Raw genomic sequence first — 21,083 nt, 5'->3', positions numbered from 1 at the left:
ACTGTTTTGTCAATTTCAAAATAAAAGAAGTGATGACACATTTTAATTTCACGTTTCTATTGGGCACACTAAAGTGAGTGAAAATAAACCCTGTTTCAAAGTCTTTACAATCGACCATATGTTTTTTTTCATGGCAGCCATCTAAGGTGCACCACAGGAAGTAGTTCTGACCCACCAGAAAGTGTCCTTTTTATGTATCAAACTTCTGTGATTCTACACCACGGGGATCAATTGTACATGACTCATCAATATAGATATATCCTGTATAGATCCTGTACGTATGTATGTATGTATGTATGGTTGTAAAGGAGTTATTATTGTATGCTGTTGGTTTGACCAAAACCTGGGTGTTACACCGCATGATATTAATGTTATAACATGAAGATGCTCAGAAGATGCACAGACTAGTGATAATGATGGTGGTTATTCTTGTCAATAAATCACGTTTACAAGTGCAACAAGAATCCGCGTTCTTTAGTGGAAACCAAATGTCTTTCTTATTATTAAATATAAGTTATTAATCATTCTTAAATGGATTTGATAAAAAGAAACTGTAACTCGGATAAAGCACCTCCTGACCAGCACAAAATATTTAGGTAGAGAAAACATCCAATACAAAGGGGTACAATACAGCGCTGCACCATCAGTGTATACATGTGAACTTTGCACGCAGCAGGCCATGCACATATGTTGTGTGTGCTTGTGTGTATGTTGTTATGTAAGTGTGTTGTTGCACTCTGAAAAGAAGATTATGAACATGAGGAAGTGGTTGCTCTTCAGCCCCTTGTGGCCAAAAAGAGTATTACGCCAAGGAACACTTAAAAAATGTAACAAATGAAAAAAAGTTAGGAACTTCAGAAAAAAGTTTTCTGAAAAACAAAACAAAACAAGAAACTAGAAACTTGATCACCACAAGTTTTCTTCCCCCTGACTTACCCCTGTACCTGTGGGCTTCTGTACCTCAAGGATTTAACATGTAACCGCTGAGCTAAACCAGCACCCCTGCATACTCTTTTCTTTTTTTAATTTCGCTGTAAGATAGAGATACTCTGGACTAAATGCATTCCTGTGATGGTCTGAGGAAAGACTCTGAGTGTCTCTGTGATGCTACAGAGTGCAGACACTAACAGTGGGCAGTGAAGAGCCAGTGGTACACCAGCCTGAGCAGAGCAGGTCCCAGACCAGCTGGTGATGCCAGTTATTAGGGTGTGCCCCACAGTACCATGTGTGAGACATTACACTTAATGTATCATGGACAGTGTGTAAAAACAAAATGGTAAAGTATAACTTACAAAGCCCTGCACACTACCAGCACCACCACACAGTTGTTTAATTAGACATCTCAGGACCATGTATGTGTACGGACTGAGCTTAACTGACATATTTTATTAATTCTGTTGCACTCGTTTGGTTTCGTTCGAACCACATCACCCCCATATACAGTGTGCAACCCCCAAACAGTGTGCAACATAAACTGTACGTAAGAAGTGGATTGAACATCTTGGTTTCAAAAGCTAAGCCAAAGGGCAAGTGCATTAACCTGGCCAGCAGGGGGCGACTCCACTTATGGCAAAAAATAATATCTGATTGTATGAAACCAGATGGGAAAATAAGTCTAATTCTAACATAATTTATTACCTCAGTAAACATTTTCCTAACAACGGCTGTTGTTTGAATATGATCACTTCTGGCTCCAAAAACCGAGAAGACGCCAAAATGCAAGACTCGATGATTCAACACATTAGTGTACAAACCAATGGGTGACGTGACGGTGGCTACATCTACTTCTTCTGGCAACTTTTTGGGTGCAGCAGGCTTTGAAATATATGCGTATCTTGTTTAAGTGGCTTTGGCAGAGGTGTTACCCAATCAGCATTAAACAGAGCGCTCTCACATAAATACACAACAGGGTGTTCAACGCACAACCATTTCCTTTTAAGGCTAAAACATATAGCTCATAGTCAGATATCAGTTAGACGTGAAATCATCCACAGTTACATCTTTATTATTCACAGCTTGAGTAAGCATCTTCATACATGTTTTATCACATTCACATATTAAGCTTAATGTCTTCAGTCTTTCACAGATAAAAAGTTAATAAATTAATTAATAAATAAGCGCTGTAAATACAGTTGAAGGAGTCAATACATTCACTTCCCTTGGTCACACACACACAAGTCCCACCATATAATCTAAAAGACACAATTACCAGAACATTCCTGGATGTGCTCAGGAAGACTCTGCCACGGCATTGTGAACCCAAAGGACCCAGAAAACTGTCTTTCCTAAAATAAAGTGTAGTTCTTGATACTGATACAGGGGGATATGTGTACAGTTAATCAACCAATCAGCTTTGAGCAGTAACAGGAATGTTATTACTTATATTCAACATGATTATACTGCTCATTACTTAAGCATCAATCATCACAACTAAGCGCAAATTAACATAAACGACCAACTGATTGATGCAGCAGTAGACAAGAACTCTGTGTTCTTCAAGGTTAAAATTAGCGTTTTTGTCAATGAGTCTGGTGGCTTTGAGGAGAGTGATGTAACGCTTGTTTCTGGTTAAAGAAAAGATGTTACCGTAACAAAAAGATCCATCAGTCATCACTTTTCTGTTAATGTTGTCAGACACGAACAATAAGAATGTGTTTTACAAGGGGAATAAAGGGCAGGAATGTTTTGTACCATACAGCCACAGTAAGCTCTGGACTTCAGATACATGTTACAGAGTGTTGAACATTCAGTTTTCAGAAGAGTCTGTCTCTTCTGTGGAGCCGTCACTTTCCACCTCCATCCTCCTCCTGTGGTGGATGTTCCTCCTGGGGGAGGCCCTCCTCTGTACCTCCTTCAGTGCTCCCACTGCGCTGCCACTGCTGTTGCTGCCAGGACTCACAGAGATCTGAGCGATTCTGCCCAAGAGGAGAGATGTTACCAGAAGAACAGTAGAGGAGGAGAAAGTAGAGAAACAAAAGCCATTTTCCCACTGGTCAAAAAATCTGCTAACACCTGCTAACACGCGGCTTTTTTGCTTAGTGGGAAAGGTTACAATCTGCATTCATTGCAGAGTCATTTGACCCGGCATGCCCAGGTCAAATGACTCTGCAGTAGACCCGAGCAATTATCGCCTAGGCTCTGATCGGCATTGATGGGCACACAAAACCTGTGTCAACATGCTAATCTCCGCCCCCTTTCCAGCGCGATGCTATGCTCCGTCTGTAACTTCTGTGACTCCTTGTCATCTCAGCTACAAATTCCGCCCGTTTCCGTCCAAGCGGGGTTTGAACATCGTTCCAAATTTGGCTGCACCGAGTTTGATAAACAGGCTGAATGAGTAATAGATATAATAAAGATCTAACCACCGTGACATCTTCACTGTTTACTAAACCTGTCTCCGGCGCGTTTGTGACGTCAGACGGTGACGCAGCAGAAAAGAGAACGACAGGAGTATACTTCACTGGCAATGGGAACAGAGACAATCGGTTTATATAAGTGGGTCTTCCCAGGTCTGAAAAACCTGCGTCAACACGCTAAATTTAGGTGGGAAAGGGGTAAAAGAAGCCTGGATGCAGAGAAGAGCGTGTGCAGTTTACATTATACTGCATGTGCTTGTTAATACAAGTGTGTGTGTAGGTCTTTGCATGTGTGTGTTTGAGTGTCCTCTCACAGCTTATCCAGTTCCTGGTCCATCTCTGGGTCAATGAGCAGCTCTGCCTTGCTGGGTAACGCTCCTGCAGAAAGAAGGAAGAACGTTTTTAAAACTGTATTTTTAAATATTCCCTGAATGCTTATTGGAACATGTAGTCAAGAACCAGGAGAATTCTTGCCAAATAAACTATATATATCATTAATATACTGTATTTAGTCAAGTCACGTTTTCAAGTAGTCAACTTTGACTCGAGTTGAACACTGTGAACACTTTGTAATTTTAACACATTTTGTATATGGTAGCATTAGCAGTGAGGCAGTAGGAGTATTGGTTGTAGTAGGAGTAGTAATAGTAGTTGTATGGTAATGTAATGTACAGTGTTAAATACCAATAGTTTGGTTGATGGCCTCGTGTTTGGCGAGGCTCATGAGGAAGCTGTAATAGGAGACTTTGTCGACCTGTTCCAGTGCTTCTCTCATACAGGACCTGGGAGGATGACTACACACACACACACACAAACACACACAGTGTTGCAGTTGCGGCGACACCAAATAGGGCTGTGAGAGGTTCAAAGGCCATCCCAAGTGTGGGAATTCACCTTTTTATATTCCAATACTAGTCCACAAACTGCGATACAGATACTTTTAAAGTACAGACGTGAGGGCTAATTATCAGTTACTTACTAACAATAGTAATAGTTTCATCGACATGCAATGTGTTGGCAGAGTGCTTCATAATGTCTTCTCTTGTAAATACTTCTGTGTATAAACTAGAAGGGCAGTTTTTTAGAGGCTGTCTCTTCCCAGTGAGAGAGAAGTGAGAGAGAAGTGTATAATGTATGTATGTGTGTGCGTGTGTGTGTATTACCTGCGTTTGAACCTGTCACACAGGTCGTCGATACACTGAGCCAGAGTGGACGGCTCCACTCCATCCTGCTGCTGCTCCTCCTTTTCGTTCTCCTCGGCAGCCACAGAGGGGAGCTGCTCGATGGAGGTGGACGTGGGGACGATGACGGTGTTGGGACTCTTCCCTGATAACAGATCCTGGTAGATCTCTAGCACACTGTCCAGGAACTCTGCGCACACAGGGGGGGAAACAACTCTGTCTGTCACTTCTGTTTTTATCAACTTTTGGTGGAAAAATGGGATTTTATAATAACATTGCCTTTATCAAAATAAGATACAATTATATATAAATAAATGCTCATCATTAACATACATGTTTAATAAGGGTGAATAAGCCCAGACAAACTGCTCATCATCACCAATGAGGCACAGTAGTTTTATTGTACCTTGGTAGAAGAACTGCAGCTGGAAGGCGTAAAGGAAATCGGAGAAAGACATCAGGCAGTCAGTGGCGTCGTCCATCAGCACGATTCTACGGGACAAGGAAAGAAATACTGTCAACGACATCTTAAGTCAGCCAGTTTAGTCCAGCTGAACGGATCATTAAGGGACCAAACTCTTCCAGCAGAAACACATGTCAAAGAAAAGACTGTATGAGCAAAAGAACCACAAAACCTGAGCGGTTTGCAACATGTAAACAAATGTGAAATAACTGGGTTTGTTAAAGTAACCACAAAAAGTGTGACCTTTGATATTCATGGTCTGTCATAAACATGAGGATGCTATGCTCTCGGGACATTAAGAGTGACTTTTGCTGTTTTGATCACGCTTATGACGGCTTATTGGGCTTATTGCTCGAACGTGTTCGCAGTTTTTCCCCAAAATAAGTAACAGATTTATGAGTGTCATGTTTTGTTTCCAGCTGTCAGCGTACCGACCTGGCTACGCTCTGCACCATCTCTGCTGGGAAGTCTGGACACAATAACTGCAGCAGAGACCTGTACTCTTGCATCGACAGCAGGTCTGCAGAAAAAACATGACATACAACCAATCAGGCCAAGAGGGTTTTGCAAGTAAATAAATTAATATTTGGCTTCTGCCTTCTGTTACATTAGTTTCTGTTATTAATTCACTGAAACAGTGTGTAATTACTAGGACTTTCCAAGCTAGTTTTATGTCATAATATGAAATGAGCCATATATAGAGGAAAGAGCATTCATTTATGACTATCATAATCAAATGATCATCAAAGCAGAAATGCTTCCACTCTTATTATTTCTGTCTCAGGCTCACCACCACTCTTGCCGATCTGCCTGTAGCACCTCCAGAAGACTCTGATGAAGGAGGCTCTGTTATGAGGCGTGGCCCTGATGTAGTTAAACTCTCTGAAGAGGACGTGGTTACTGTTCTTCACGCTGCTGAAACTACAAACACACACACGCACACGCACACACACACACACACACACACACACACACACACACACACACACACATTACAAAGAGGAGTTCAATTCTACCTTACCACAAAATTTGTCAGAGGATGCATTTTACATTGTGTTGACTCAGCTAGTTTGCATGACAGTCTTGCTTATGAAACAGAAATGTCACAGTCTTATTAACATTAGCTACAAACTGAACATTCAGCATAAGTATTGCTAACTGTATATTACATCTGCAAAGTCAGACTACAATCAAATAACTTGTAGGGATACACAAGATTAGATTTTAGCTTATATCTCACAATGCTAAAAATTTCCCAATGCATTTTGGGTGATTGCTGATGTTGAAACCAGTACATGCACATATATTTTTTCACCTAATTGCAGAGACCATCTAGTCTCTCCTGTAGAGGATTTAACATGTAATTCTGCCTTCTCTTACACTGATGGCCTGGTCAGATTTAGATTTAATTGCCAAAAACAATATTTAATTTTGTAGCCTTTATTGCTGACATCCCAAACTGTTTATTTATGAATTTATATTTTAATTAGAAAATTAATTTTTAGATGACCCTTGCAAACAGACGTGGCTAGCAGTGTTCTGATGTAAAAGTGTTAAAGTCAAAATTCGCCTACTTTTAGCTCTGGTTTAACTGAAAAATGATAAATTGCCTGCACTAATCAGTTTTTCACGAGAAATCAGTCACCAAGTCAATGGTAAGTGACTGATTATGACTACATACTGTATACCTATTAGGTCTAGCTGTTTGGCCTTTAATTAGTGCATTTCCATTCATTGTTTTCTATACATCTATGTGGAGATATGAGATTTAAACATGTTCGTACTGGCTTCACAGACCTGTTTCATGGTCTGCTATCAGACCTACAGCAGAACCTCTCTATACATGTAGATGTGTGACTGAATGTGTGACATACTATTCAGCAAAGTAGCGGATCACCCCAAACTGCGTGTATTCCTCTTTATGTTCCAGCAGCTGGGTCACTGCGTCACTCAGGTAAAATAACACATTACTGTCGGCTGGAAGAACAAATAAATACAGACACAAACGAATAAGATCACAGAATTTTAAGCTAAAATGGTTTGCTGATAGCTTCAATATATGAGATAGCTTGCGAGCTCAACGGTCAACAGTGCACAGCTAACACAGAACCTACCGAGGTATTCGTCAGTCGGGACGGTGGAATTAAAACGGTTCATTCTGCTCGTCCTTTCTGGAGCTAGCGTTGAAATTAACATCAATACACTTGAGCTGTATGTAGCAATAATCGGTCTCAATGTAGCTATGTACACAGTTTAATAATTTCATTTATGTAGCCATTGGATTTTGCTAGCTATTATAAAACGACACTTCTGACATGGTGGGCATCCATGGAGACATCGGAGTGTTTTGAGTGACATCAATTAAACGCCCCCAAAAACAACACAGCGCACAAAGGTTCCACTGCTGTACCGTAATAATAGGTTAATAGTTATAGCCAAACAATAATAATAATAATAATAATAATAATAATAATAATAATAATACTTGTATATTAATCCATTTTAGAGCACTTTGAATGCATTAATTTGTGTGAGAGATGCTACGTATATAAATAAAGTTTTATTGATTGATATTCAGACTGCAGCTTGGTCCATGTAAAAAATGCTCTATCTTTTATCCTTTCTGAATGTAGCACTAAAAACAATTTGGCAAACTTGATGAAGCTGGATAATTCTTTCAATTTTTGCACTTATTGTTTATCGCTTTGTATCAAAGCATCACATAAACAAATGTTAGAGTGGTGCTGTTCTGCAGCAGTGCTTTTGAATAGAACAATAATGTTAAGGGTAAAATCATCTATATCTCAACACCTCTTTCTCCATTGTGCACTGTGACTGTTATGCAGTATTCTGCAGTATCGCGCAGCAGTTTCCCAAATTTCCCTCAGGATAAATAAAGTATTCTGATTCTGATTTGACTTAGTCTGTAATATGGGTAGAGATTGATAAATTGTAAAAAGTATGAAGAGCTATACTGTCTGACAAGATGCAAATAAATAAAAAGCTGGTGTTGATTTTTTATTAAACTTTTTACTTATTTTAAAGTGTGAGATTTTTCATTGTATTTTGCTGATGGTTTTGCTATTGCATTTCTTTCCTCTTTAACAAATGCCATGATTTATCAGGTTAAATTCTATGAATTGCAAACTGTTAGAATACAGTAGTTTCTACCCTTTTTCATTGTATTATGTGTGTGGGACATGCTCCATGCAGAACAAAGAAGTTCTTACTAATTTACTAATATATATATATTTAAAAAAAATAGAATGTGATCTTTCATGATTTTTCTGTAGGCCTATGAGATTATGTTGAAGTTAATAGAGAGTAGCACAATTAATGAGAGGTAGTTTTACTTGGAAAAGGGATAGAAGATATTCTCTGGAGGTGTATAGGTCTTTTTAGATTTTTGTAATATTTTAATATTATATAAGTATACTTAATTTGTGTATGCATGTGTTTATTTTCACACTTTTAAACACATGAAATAGAAATAAATAACTTTTATGAATATGCAATCAGATGTACAACCTGCAGCCAGTCAAATCACGTAGGTTTAAAGGTAAAATATGAAATGGACCTATAATGGGTAAAATAGGAGGAGGGCTTAAGTTGAAATCAGCCAACCAAAACTCTTCCAAAGATAAGTAATACATGGGATGGTCCAATCCTAAAAGGAATTTCATACTTTGGGGGCGGCCCATAGTTCAAATTGAACCAATCATTGGACTTGTCTAGTGACAAATACGGAAGCCTATTAAACAATCACTAATGAATAAAGGATTATGTGTGAAGCTGTTATTTTGTAGACGAAGTTGAACATTCTCTTCTGAGTGTTCTGGCGATTCATAGTGTTAAATTATTTTTTGTGCAATGAAACTGTACACGAAGTCAATGAGAGAACACAGGAGTGATGTAGTCAGGGTGGTGCCCCTGTCTCCGCCCCTCCTCTGTCTCTCCGCCCTTGGAGGGTTTTCAAAAATCTTCAACAAGTTGGACACACGCAGCAATGATCAGACCGGAAATGGATGTTTATGTGTATCCCAATTACATAGAAAGATCAACAAATAGATCAAACTGTATCCAGAAATCTTTATTATTTTCAGAAATTTACAAATACATAATTTATATTCAATGAATCTATGCCTTTTGCTTACAAATAAACCTTATTGCTGTTTGTTTTATTTTGAACCGGAAATTATGTTTCATCTTTGCAGTCGCAGCCCTTGTATAAAGCTCGACTGGGCTTCTCTGTAGTGATCCAACTATCAACCTCATCGACCTGGATAGACAGCATCGTATTGTCTCCTAAAGACGCAAACAGGTATTCCAACGACATGATATTATGTTGATATTTTAGTAAAAACTCATATTTGCCTCTAAGCTAGTATGGTAGGCGGATGTGTTTCAGCAGCTGCTGTTGTGAACTGCGTTGTTAGGCCTGTCTCTGTTGGCGCGGATGAAAGGTTAGCTCATAGCCTTGTTTCTAAGCAGCTAACGGCGGATACCGACTTTTAGCACACAATGCTCACTGTCTGAACATATTTTGGACCTTTGACGTTTATACCATGTAAGCTTAAGGGCTACATGTTGGACGTGAACGGGTTGTATCTCTGCTGAAGCCGCTTCAAGCAGAATGAGCGGGTTACCGAGCTAACCTAGCAACGGTCCCTGTCGTTGCTAAGTTAGCTAACTAGTTAACGTCTCTCATCTAATTAACTTATTACCAACGACAGTTAGTTAAGATGCTGACCACTCCCAGTCTGAGCCAAATAGAAACCGGACTGGTGACAACCAGTAAATTGTTAGCTAACTAGATGGCAGCTAGGCTTGCAAACCTTATTGATAATGACGGGCTGTGTTTGAGGGTGCAGGCTTGTTTCTGGGTGCACGTCGAATAGCTGTGCATGCATGGTATGCACAGCTCTATCAATATGTTTTTCATAACTTAGCGGAAATTCATTGAGCCTTATGAAGCAATCGTGTATTCATTCTTATATGCAATTCAAAATGTCAGTCATATTTCTGGCGGTTTACTGCTGCCTCCATCATGCTTACGGGCATACCTGCTATGTGTGTTTAAAACACAATGTTTAATTGGGATTAGAGCTGGGTGACAGGTTATTTTGCTTTTTTTTTTTGTGATGTTGTCATTTTTAACGTACACATGATCTTTGATTGGTCCTAAAGGCTTGTATAACTGTTCAGTGGTAACATCTTTGAACCAGTTATATCGGAATTAAAATAATATTGACTGCTACTTTTAGTACGAAGATATTATAAGGTGTTGTCAAGTCAGTTTATCTACAGAGTAAATTTAAAAACAAGTGCTGACCAATATTTTTTTGCAGTGAAAAATAAAAACAACACGAGCTAAAAAGAGCTGGTTCCATAATATGAGTTTTCAAAATACCGATGATGTTTCATCTTTTACAATTGAACAACTTCAAATTAGGGATGCATGATATTGGATTTTTTGTTGATATTTTCCGACCCTTTTTGCCGATTGCAGATTTCCATTCCGATATATTAGGCACATATTTTTTTCCCCACTTAATTGCAGAGAACATTAAGTCTCCCCTGTAGTGGAATTGATACCATGCCTACTCTCATTGTAGTGGCCCACTGGCAGATGCAGAAATAACATAATACAGTGCTTTTTAAAATGTGCACATTCACTTGGCAATATAAGAAAACTACTTAAGCTTAGGTTATGTACAAAATGCCATATTTATGTAGCATTTTCTTTTCTATCTTTAGGGACTCATCGAGCATTTAGGCATAATTAAAGGGTTTTATTGGTGGAAAATATTGGCAGAAAAATGACGCCTGCTGATGGCGAGATTTCATTTTCAAGCTATTATCTGCAGAAACTGATGACTTGCTGTGGAATGTAAAGCACTGATTGGTCACCAGATCAGTGGTAGCAACATTTTTAACTTTTGTCTGTATTGCACAGTTTTACATTTTCAGGATGTGAGAGCAAAATATCTCTTCGTTAAAGAACTAGGCCTCTTGTTTCTTTCTACCCGAGCCTTCAGTTGGGTGCTAGTGAGCCATAGTGTCTGACCATAAAAGCATTGGCATGCTTTCTTTGTGGTAAGATGCCTTTTGGAAGGCTACCAAGTCAGGTTCAATGTGTATGAGCTCCTGCCTTTATGGCTGAGCCTTTTTTGTTAAAGTAGTTTAGTGCTTTCTCCATCCAAGGTTCTGCTGTCATTTTTGTGTCACATTTTCTGTATGTGTTGTGAATTTTTAAGGATGCCCTTGTGGATCAATATGCCTCAAACTTTTTGAAAAGCCAAATTTACTTTTACTGTTTGTAAAAGTGGCTTCAAGCTGACAGTACTTTGCAGAGACGTGGAGGATGTCTGTAGCCTGTTTACTTTACTGGCTTGGATCAATATGAAATATGAACTGAGCCCCTCCCTGAAAGTGCATTAGACAATCACATGCTCAGGCTTTCAAGTGGAAGGGAATTCATGTGAGTGTTGGTTTCTGTTAAAAGGGACTTCCAGTTGTCTTAAGTCACATATTTCGCTGTAATGTCAAAATATGTTTGGTGACAGAGAGGCTGGTCATGCTGATTAAACAGACATTTGGACATTGTTATAAAGGGTTGACATACTGTATAAAAAATGCAACTGCAGCCCACAAGTCTGTTTGTATTTATCTTACAAAGAACTGTGTTGCTTCACCTGAACACTCTCTACTTTTCATGCGGGTGTCAGAGTGTAGTTGTTATAATCTTGGTCACGAGATGTTAGACGAATGTCATTTCTATATTCACTGTTAAAACTGTTAAAATCATGACATGTGATGCAAAACATTATCATTCCAACTAATTGTGAATCCTATCACAGTTCCCAAATCTGTCACAGTAATCGCTCTCATTTTATTTTATTAACCATTTATGCATCTCTTATTATAGGCTTAATTTCCTCCAGGGTTAAACCACAGCTGAAATGTAATTCTCCGTTGATAATGATCATGATGTTGTTTGTTTTCCAGTTGAGTACCTTTGGGGAAGCCCACCCCCCGAGTGGCCACCATGGGGGACGATAGCGAGTGGATGAAGCTTCCCATCGACCAGAAATGTGAACACAAGGTGACTGATTCTCTGACTGATGTTTGTCCTCCATGATGTTCACTACATTTTAAGTTTCCTTGAATTCAGTCAGTTTGAAAAGTATTTATTAAAGGTCAAATACTGACAGATGTTTGTTCATCTCTCACTTTTGAGGACCTAGTTTTTGATGCATAGTTTCCTTTTTGTTTTTTAATATGTGTTGGACCACCTAATGGATCCTACTCGTCAGCTGTTTTTTATTGTTATTCAGCTCTATTCACATGCCCCTTTTATTGTACATTACAATAAAATCCTTTTCATTTCTCAGATTCAATTTAACTAGCACATGCACAACTTCCATCTCATAACCTTTCTTAATACTTTGTCACCCTTTTTTTTGTATTTTTACCAAAAGGCTTTAAATTTGTTACATACATAATACACAATTTTGATTCACATTTTACTAGCACCCTGTTATTGAAGCATGATATCCTCTTAATACTCTGCCATGTACAGTAGTAAGCCTCTAAATATGAAGCATTCATATTTATATTTTATTTAGTTCATATTTAAAGTTATTTATGGTGTTTGGTTTTTGCTTTTCTCAAACTTACAATGGCTTTGCTTAAAATATACTCCTGTGTGGCTGCTCATTAGGCTGCTTTATTTGGTGATGGAACATCTGGATTTCAGCCTGGATGGTTAAAGAATAAGAGGTTCTATATTTCACCAGATTTGATCTAATTTAGAGCATGTCTGATATTTGGCGATATCGCACTATTATGAATGTATCGCCAGATGCTTCCTAATGTAAAAGCGTTTTTGGGGGTAGGGGTTGACAATTACTAAAATGTAAAGATCCTTAAATATAGGTAACTGTATAAGAAGCCTGCCTTCTAGTGCGACAATATGACATGCAAAGGTTCTCACATAAAAAAGGTCCATTTCATTCCAATCCAAAAATACACCGTATCCGCTGCCTTATCGATACATTTTCCCTTGTAAATTTTATTTGGTTCTGCTGAATGAAAAAACCTATTGAGTATCGTCAGAGCCTGGTGTGTTTTGCTCCTCTGTGCCATAGAATTCAACTGTTCTCCAAAATGATTAACTGCACATTAATGATCCACACTGCCATCTCTGCACTGGGAGAAATGTCCATACTTTACCATGGTTTCACACACTGATACACATGCTGATTTTAACTCAATCCCAAATACAGTGTCTCGCTCCCAGACATGGCCCCTGGTCCAGTTAAGCTGAAACTAAGTCAGTCTTATACAACAGCCCTGCAATAAATCCTGCCTTCAAACAGGTTATTATCAGAGCTGCAACAATTTGTTGATTAGTCCTTTTCCAAGCTTGGAATTCTGAGCAGAAATTTCAAAATGATAATTAATTAATTTTTCAAACAAAGAATACTTAACACTTGATGGTTGTAGCTTCTCAGATGTTGCATGTTAAAGCTTTCATTGTCTTATACAATCTTTATAGCGATAGTGTGGTATATCTTGGGGGTTTGGGGCAGTTGGTCTGATAAAAATGGGCAGTTTTTAAATATGCAATCTTACAGACGATGATTAACAAAGTAGTTGCAAATGTTATCATCAGTATAATGTAACAGGGTGCAACATTTCTCTTCTAACACAAGTGTATATAGAAATAATTATTTTAGAAAATGCGGTCACCCAGCAGGGATTGTTTCACCTTCCTGAGTTAATTTTAGACTCTACAGTCAGATAAGAATCATTGTTGAAGTGGAACCATACAAGAATAACAAGCAGACGCGGTCACCTGGGACTTAACTAAACCATGCTTTACAGCCATACGAACTTATCCTTTTGTATCAAAAACAAAGGACTTGTTTTTGTGTTTACATCATCAAACAAACTAAAATCAGCCTACAAGAAAAGCGAACTACACAGTTAAATGCAAAAAGACAAGAGGATGGTATGCAACAGATGTTCAGTCATTATGAATGTAGGTCACATCCCCTGTTCGTCATGCAGACCCTTGTTTTCCAAAAGGAAAGACATTTGAACATTTGTCTATCGAGTTATGCTTTCTGTTTCTCTCCAGACAATGTTTTACTAACTGAATACCCTTTTCTCTTTCCCTTGGCCAGGTGTGGAAAGCCCGTCTGAGCGGTTATGAAGAAGCTCTGAAGTTGTTCAAGAAGATACCAGACGAGAAGAGTCCAGAGTGGGGGAAGTACCTGGGACTGATAAAGAAGTTTGTCACTGAGTCGAATGCTGTGGCTCAGCTCAAAGGCCTGGAGGCCGCCCTGGCCTTCATTGAGAATGCTCACGTAGCTGGAAAGTGAGTACGAGTTTGAAAAATAACGTCATCTGCAAGCTTAACTAAGAGTTATAGACCATAAGCAGCCCGGCAAAAGAGGCAGTGGAACCAGGTGTGGTTCATTTGTGGGAAGAGAGTATTTGTTTAATGGTTTATCAGATGCCAAACCACTATGAGAGAGTTACCAAAATGAAGTTAATTACATACATGACTTGTTACGAAATGAATAAAGGGTTGTATGAATGAAAAAAATACAGGAATAAAAAGGGGGGAAAACAAAGGGAAAATAATGTCAGAGGTTAGAAATGATTAAAAGAGCATCTGGTAGAGGCAGCAAATAATAGCGGAGATGGACATAGCATTTTCTTTGTAATGTTCTGTTATAAAACATACTAAGAAGAGTTGTGATGTGGTGATTAGTAGGTCAGTGGTGTTAGCGAGTTGATATCACAGGAATGTGGTGTGACGATACTGGAGAGGAGCACGACAAAGAAACAGAGCGTGACTTCCTAAAGGGAACACAAGTTTAAGTACTTAAAGAACAGGCACTTGGTGCTCCAGCACAACCACACCCACCATTTAAACACGCGACTAAAGTACAATGAGGCAGATACAGCCACACCTAAACAGGCTGTGTTTGAAGTTTCCCCATTTGTAAATAAACAATAAGGGGTATAAAGTAATGCAACTTTAATTAATAACATTCAATGCGGAAGTTGAATGAATAATACTAAATGTTTAGTTTAGAACACAGTTTAGTCAAATGAGCCAATTTATGTGACTGACAAAACCCAATCAGCATGCAAATGTGTGTCAGCATCATCATTTCCAATAGTCTGTTTCTGCACAATTAATGCAGCCCCAGACTTTTCACCTAAGCAGCGTTTCCAGAAGTCTCTGTGATTGGAGCTCTAAAAAGGCCACAGAGGTGTGGATGCAAGGCGTAAACATCGCAAAAGTTATGTGTTATTATAACTAAAATATATTTGTCTAGATGTAGCATCTGTGTGGGATTGTGGTCCTGGAAACCGATCAGCCACGCCTCCACAAATCCTCTTTTCTCATGACCATTATTTCACTTTTCATTGACGTGGACAGCTGTTCTTCTACACATCATTTTCTAGAATTTACACTTTATTCTTGAAGATGGCTCAATAGAATCCATTAATTTTTATTTTTTTAACAGGTTTAAAAAAAAACCCAAAATATTCAGGCAAACTAAGCAAATCGTAATAACTGCATACTTTTTATTAAAACTGTTTGGTAATGGATTTCGTAACTGATGGTTTTTCGCTCTGTTCTTGATTTGAATTGTATTAGGTCCTTAAATTTCAATGGATTCAGTTTGAAGAGTGTGTTTGTTGGTTCCCTGTAACTGGATTTATTTACGATTTTTATGGCTCTTTTTTGAAGGATGAAGATTGGGTCTGTTTTTGTTTTGTTCCCCCACGCTTCCACGCAGTAGCAAATGTATGGGAGTATGAAGGAGCAGCACAAAGTGTATCATGATTGTTGATTAAGGAGATCTTTGATGTTCTATAATATGATGAACCTGATTGATTTAATCTGATAGTTTAATGTCAAAAACAAAGAGAAGAGCAGAAGACTTTCCCACCATGAAATGAACATTTAGCTTTGTGTTGACAAATGTAGCTGCACTTTTCTCTTTTAGATCTGTTTGACAAATTACTGTGTAAACCTTAATCTGACAGCGCTGTTCACTGGAATTTATTTAACCCAGGCTTATATACGTACACCGACCTGAGCTGAGACAAGTCAACTGCGTTGTTCTAACCTGCTGTGTTTGTCTAAATCCTCTGTGCCGCAGGACGACGGGTGAGGTGGTGTCGGGCGTGGTGACCAAAGTGTTCAACCAGCCGAAGGCCCGGGCGAAGGAGCTGGGCACGGACATCTGCCTGATGTACATCGAGATCGAGAAAGCTGAGGTGGTTCAAGAGGAGCTCCTCAAAGGACTGGACAACAAGAACCCCAAGATAGTGGTGGCCTGCTTCGAGGCTCTGAGGAGGGCTCTCAGGTCAGTGCTTCTATCCGGAGCTAGAATGACCACAATGAATGCACCATGGTTCTGCACTTGCAGCATTTTAGTTTGACTAAAGATTTATATGCACGAGACAACGGCTGTTAGCCAAGGCTGTCTGTATTTGTTTGCTGTGCTCTGCAATAGTCTATAGCTAAAGATGCAGTTGTGCTGATAGGAGTTAAAGCATACGCCTTGTTTCTGCATGTCTTTCTTACAGGATAGAGCCAGCTGTGATGTCATTTTAGTTTCCGGATTTAAAAGAAGAGATAGCGCTATCTAACTGTATGATCAGGACACTGTAATTCTTTTCTATGCATGCATCGGGGCGCTGCGCTTTGTATATTTCAGTACAGGCCCAGTAATTACTTACTTTAGTAGTAATTTAATTTAGTAATTTAATTTAGTCCATCAATGATCAAATAGATATTAAAGGGTTTCACTGGTTCTTTAGTTCGTCACTCTTGTATCTTCTGTGGCACTAACCCTTAGCCCTTCTTCTTCTTATCCTCAGTGAGTATGGGTCTAAGATCGTGACATTAAAGCCCGTAGTGAAGGCTTTACCCAAACAGTTTGAGTCCAGAGAGAAGGCGGTGCGAGACGAAGCCAAGCTTCTCGCCATAGAGATCTACAAATGGATCAGAGACGCTCTAAGAGCACCGCTGCAAAATATTAACTCTGTACAGGTAGGACTCATTCATCATAGCACATACTCACCTGTCTTTTTAATGTAAAGCCTTCAGAATCATAATAAAATGTCTGTTTTCCGTCTGTGCAGCTGAAGGAGCTGGAGGAGGAATGGGTGAAGCTGCCTTCATCTCCTCCCAAACAATCCAGGTTCCTGCGCTCACAGCAGGACATGAAGGCCAAGTTTGAACAGCAGCAAGCCCAAGGAGGAGACCAGTCTGATGGTGGGTTTAACTATACAGTAAAATACTATGTACATTGTGCCTAGCTGCTCTTCTTGGACATGAGTAGTTGTAGAGTCATGGTGTCATCTCATCCTCTGTGCCTCTTCCAGGAGAGGAGGAGGTGGACACGGTGGCAGCCGTGGATCCTTATGAGCTGCTTGAATCTGTGGAGATTCTGTCCAAGATGCCCAAAGACTTCTACGAGAAAATAGTAAGTTTAACTAAGTACGCTAGGCCTGTGCTGATTAACGGTTAGATTATATATTATATACATGTGAAACGCTGGTTTTTTTGAGGCGACTTTAAATAGCTTACTAGGGAACTCCTATGATATGAAATATACTGTAGAATATGTGGCCTTCAGAGAAGTGTCTGGTGGAGCAGCATGTCCACCTGCTGCGCCCCTTTGTAATCAAGGATTCAAAAATTACACACCCAAGTCTCTTTTTTTTTTTTTTTTTTTTAATGGATCTGACACCTTATAAAAGTAGTTAACATTATGAATATGATTTAGATTTGTTATAAAAGATTTAATAAAAATGTTACATGGAACATGATGGTGTGTTATTGTCCAACCAAGCACAGGGACAGAACTTGAAAAGAAATGCATTGTTTCAATAGAGCAGAATATGTTATCAAAAGATTTTTAACATTTTAGATATTTAAAATAAATGTTCACACTCGTTAATGAATGTCTATTCATGTTTCGCTTGTAAAAAATTTTAAGGTTTGATCATTTCAAAGCTCCATCAGACCCTGAGCCGTGTTTAAGAAAGATTATTACAAAAATCTTCAATCCAAATTGAATTCTAACATTAGGCTGCCATATTTCATGGGACCAACATGACTGTAGTTTCCATGGGAACGCAGAAATGAGTTGCAAACCGACACACTTTCTAAACAGATTTTGTGGACAGAGAAAAATATGTACAACAAAACAGATATTCACTTCAATGTTTTACTGTTTATGAATCTGTTACGTCTCATCTCTCTTCCAAAGACACAATCTTCTGCTACAACACTTTTTATTGGGAAATATGTGCAGCATAAGCATGTTTGTAAATGAGCTTCTCTGAGTGATGGAGCCCTGATTGTGTTAACATGTGACATTGCCTCTGCAGGAAGCTAAAAAGTGGCAGGAGAGGAAAGAAGCTCTGGAGGCTATTGAAGTTCTGATCAAGAACCCCAAACTGGAGAACGGAGACTACGGAGACCTCGTCAGAGCGCTGAAGAAGGTGAAGACTCAAGTACTTTGCACAGTTTCAGATAGGCTTTTATATTAGGAATTCTCTTACATAGAAAGGTAGGACAAATAATCAAAAGTCCCTCATTTCTCATCATGTATAAAGTTTGCTCTAAGAAGATCTGGTGACTCTAAATCGTATACTTTGTGGTTTTATGTTCCAGGTTGTGGGCAAAGATGCCAACGTGATGCTGGTGACGCTGGCAGCTAAATGTCTGGCAGGATTGGCCGCAGGGCTCAGGAGGAAGTTTGGACAATATGCAGGACAAGTAAGTTAAAGGAAGCTCTTAACATAATGAAAGAAAGTTTGTGTCTGACTAAAAAGGTGCAACTACAACTACTTTTCCTTTGTTATTTTAAAGAGTGGGTTTATTTTAATTCCATTGAAGCTAGTGGAATAATCGGCACAAAGTTCTTAATTAACTTTTGCCCATAGATAATATTCCATTTAGCACACACTCTATGTAGGATTTTTAAAACATTTAATTATTTAGATTATGATTAATTATTATGATATAAAGGCTTTGCTCACTAACAGCAGTTTAATGACAGTATTATTACATCTATCTAAGCCTTTGATTACTTCTACATCTGAGCTCTCTGTGTGTTTTCAGGTTGTTCCAACTATTCTGGAAAAGTTCAAGGAGAAGAAGCCTCAGGTTGTCCAAGCCCTGCAGGAGGCTATCGATGCTATCTTCCTAACTGTAAGTAAAGCCTTAATACTTATAACAGTTTGCATCTGCTTTCAAACACGTTGTCATCGGCCTCATAAGGACAATCCTTGTAACACATTGCCCACAAAAGCGCACATTGACCTGATGCGTTCAGCCGCATACTAGGTTTTGACCTAGTCTTGTTTCTTATACATGAAACAATTACTGTAGAAATCGTGGAGGTATCAAAACGCCAGCAACTGGTTAGTCAAATTTGACAGATTAAATAGACCTGCGCCTATGCAAGACTCAAATATCATAGGATGTGCAACCTCCAAAGTGCTTTCACTTTATTGTTTTCGTCGCAACTGCTTGATGAGGACCAGGTGTCCTGCGCCAAATGGCTTAACTCATAATGAAGCAGGAGGAACATGTCAGGTCAGGTAATGGCATTTAGCATGCTGCTCCTGCCTCCTCATTAGAGGCCAGCATAGACCCCAACAAAGCTAAATTAAATTTACCTGTATTAGGGACGTGTCCAATAAGCTCCCCACGGTGCACCAGCTATTTTCAGTGGAGACAAAGACCAGAATGGAGCCTGCAGTGGGCAACAGGTGTTATTACCCAATCACTGTGCAATGAATCATAGGTCCAGTCAGGCCAACTGCCCCACAACCTCCGTTTCAACAGGCTATTCAAATATAATTACGATAAAGGCACACTGAGATACTTGCAGGTGGGGAGGGAGAAACTATATTATCTTAAGTTTTGGTAGGGCACATATCTTAACCAATAGTCCCTTAGTTTTTTCAAAAGCCTCCTTCAATTGTCTCGGCAAAGGACTGCAAACCCCTGATGTATTGATTCCTAGCTATTGATTAGTTATTTATAGAGCACTTGACTTTCCAGGCCAGCTTCATGTATTTTAGAAGTCACCCTAATCTAGATTGGGTAGAACATCATATTTAATGTTATCTTCTTCTCCAGACCACTCTCCAGAACCTGTCGGAGGACATCCTGGGTGTGATGGACAACAAGAACCCATCCATAAAGCAGCATGCCTCTCTGTTTCTGGCCCGCTCCTTCAGACACTGCACGCAGGCCACTCTGCCCAAGAGCGTCCTGAAACCCTTCTGTGCTGCTCTCCTCAAGGTATACATTACAACATTATTATGACCTTTCCCTTTGATAGTGTACAAATTCCTGTCTGTTTGTGATAATTTATAACTCAAATTAAAATATCACTAGGATTAATTAGTAAAAATATGTAGAAAAGTAAAGCACAAAAATATGAGATATTACCCTGAACATTTTTCTTGTCTTATCGTTCAGCCCCTAAAAAGACACTTGGCTCCTGTTTTCAAATCTTTTAAAGTGCTTTGTTTTGTTTTCTCTTTAACCTTCTCAGCAAGTGAACGACTCTGCTCTGGAGGTGCGAGACGCTGCTTTTGAAGCTTTGGGAACAGCCATGAAAGTGGTGGGAGAGAAAGCTGTTAACCCTTTCCTGACTGAGCTGGATAAACTCAAACTGGACAAGGTGAGGATCAGCAGCAGGATGAACTAATCCCTTGTCTACTCCTGTTTTCATGAACGTTACTGCTAACCACTTTCCTCTGTGTCGCATGTTAACAGATAAAGGAGTGTGCTGATAAAGTGGAGCTCCCCGGAGGAAAGAAGGGAGCAGGAGGAGGAGGAGGAGGTGGTGGTGGTGGAGGGGGGGACAAGAAGCCAGGTGCTAAAGCTCCCCCAGCTGAAGCTCCACCGAAATCTTCTGGTCCACCCAAGAAGAGCCAAACTTCTGCTGCCAGCAGGGTAAGCAAAGAACATACAGATAACTATACTTAAGACTTCTATTGTCTCTGTTTTACTCAGTG

General features: G+C 39.3%; 2 protein-coding genes across 4 annotated transcripts in view; one reads left to right on the top strand and one right to left on the bottom strand.

Moving 5' to 3' along the window:
* Nucleotides 1-1,968: 1,968 nt before the first annotated feature.
* Nucleotides 1,969-7,319, bottom strand: cstpp1 (centriolar satellite-associated tubulin polyglutamylase complex regulator 1). 2 transcript variants are annotated; one of them, XM_069686604.1, is made up of 9 exons: nt 7,115-7,319; nt 6,875-6,977; nt 5,791-5,921; nt 5,436-5,520; nt 4,944-5,029; nt 4,520-4,727; nt 4,041-4,150; nt 3,671-3,734; nt 1,969-2,915 (listed from the first exon to the last, which is right to left on the bottom strand). In XM_069686604.1, the coding sequence occupies exons 1-9, from the start codon at nt 7,194-7,196 to the stop codon at nt 2,747-2,749; spliced, it is 1,038 nt and encodes a 345-aa protein (XP_069542705.1). In that variant the 5' UTR covers nt 7,197-7,319; the 3' UTR covers nt 1,969-2,746. The 2 variants fall into 2 exon arrangements, with proteins under 2 accessions (XP_069542705.1, XP_069542706.1); XM_069686605.1 differs by having other exon boundaries at nt 2,816-2,905.
* Nucleotides 7,320-9,231: 1,912 nt separating this feature from the next.
* Nucleotides 9,232-21,083, top strand: part of ckap5 (cytoskeleton associated protein 5) — a 37,163-nt gene continuing 25,311 nt past the window's right edge. For both annotated transcript variants that reach the window (XM_069685940.1, XM_069685939.1), the window contains exons 1-13: nt 9,232-9,321; nt 12,009-12,105; nt 14,192-14,385; nt 16,193-16,399; nt 16,917-17,088; nt 17,181-17,313; nt 17,424-17,524; nt 18,435-18,548; nt 18,721-18,825; nt 19,171-19,260; nt 20,197-20,361; nt 20,618-20,746; nt 20,842-21,021. In XM_069685940.1, the coding sequence (XP_069542041.1) occupies nt 12,049-12,105; nt 14,192-14,385; nt 16,193-16,399; nt 16,917-17,088; nt 17,181-17,313; nt 17,424-17,524; nt 18,435-18,548; nt 18,721-18,825; nt 19,171-19,260; nt 20,197-20,361; nt 20,618-20,746; nt 20,842-21,021 (1,647 nt within the window). In that variant the 5' untranslated portion in view covers nt 9,232-9,321; nt 12,009-12,048. The remainder of the gene's footprint in view (nt 9,322-12,008; nt 12,106-14,191; nt 14,386-16,192; nt 16,400-16,916; nt 17,089-17,180; nt 17,314-17,423; nt 17,525-18,434; nt 18,549-18,720; nt 18,826-19,170; nt 19,261-20,196; nt 20,362-20,617; nt 20,747-20,841; nt 21,022-21,083) is intronic.

Source organism: Semicossyphus pulcher, unplaced genomic scaffold (genome assembly GCF_022749685.1).
Source record: "Semicossyphus pulcher isolate SPU_LCO1_2020_fin unplaced genomic scaffold, fSemPul1.0.p SCAF_8, whole genome shotgun sequence".
NCBI classification, from domain to species: domain Eukaryota; kingdom Metazoa; phylum Chordata; class Actinopteri; order Labriformes; family Labridae; genus Semicossyphus; species Semicossyphus pulcher.
Note: the sequence above shows the minus strand (reverse complement) of the source record. Positions and strands in the feature narration are given on the sequence as shown.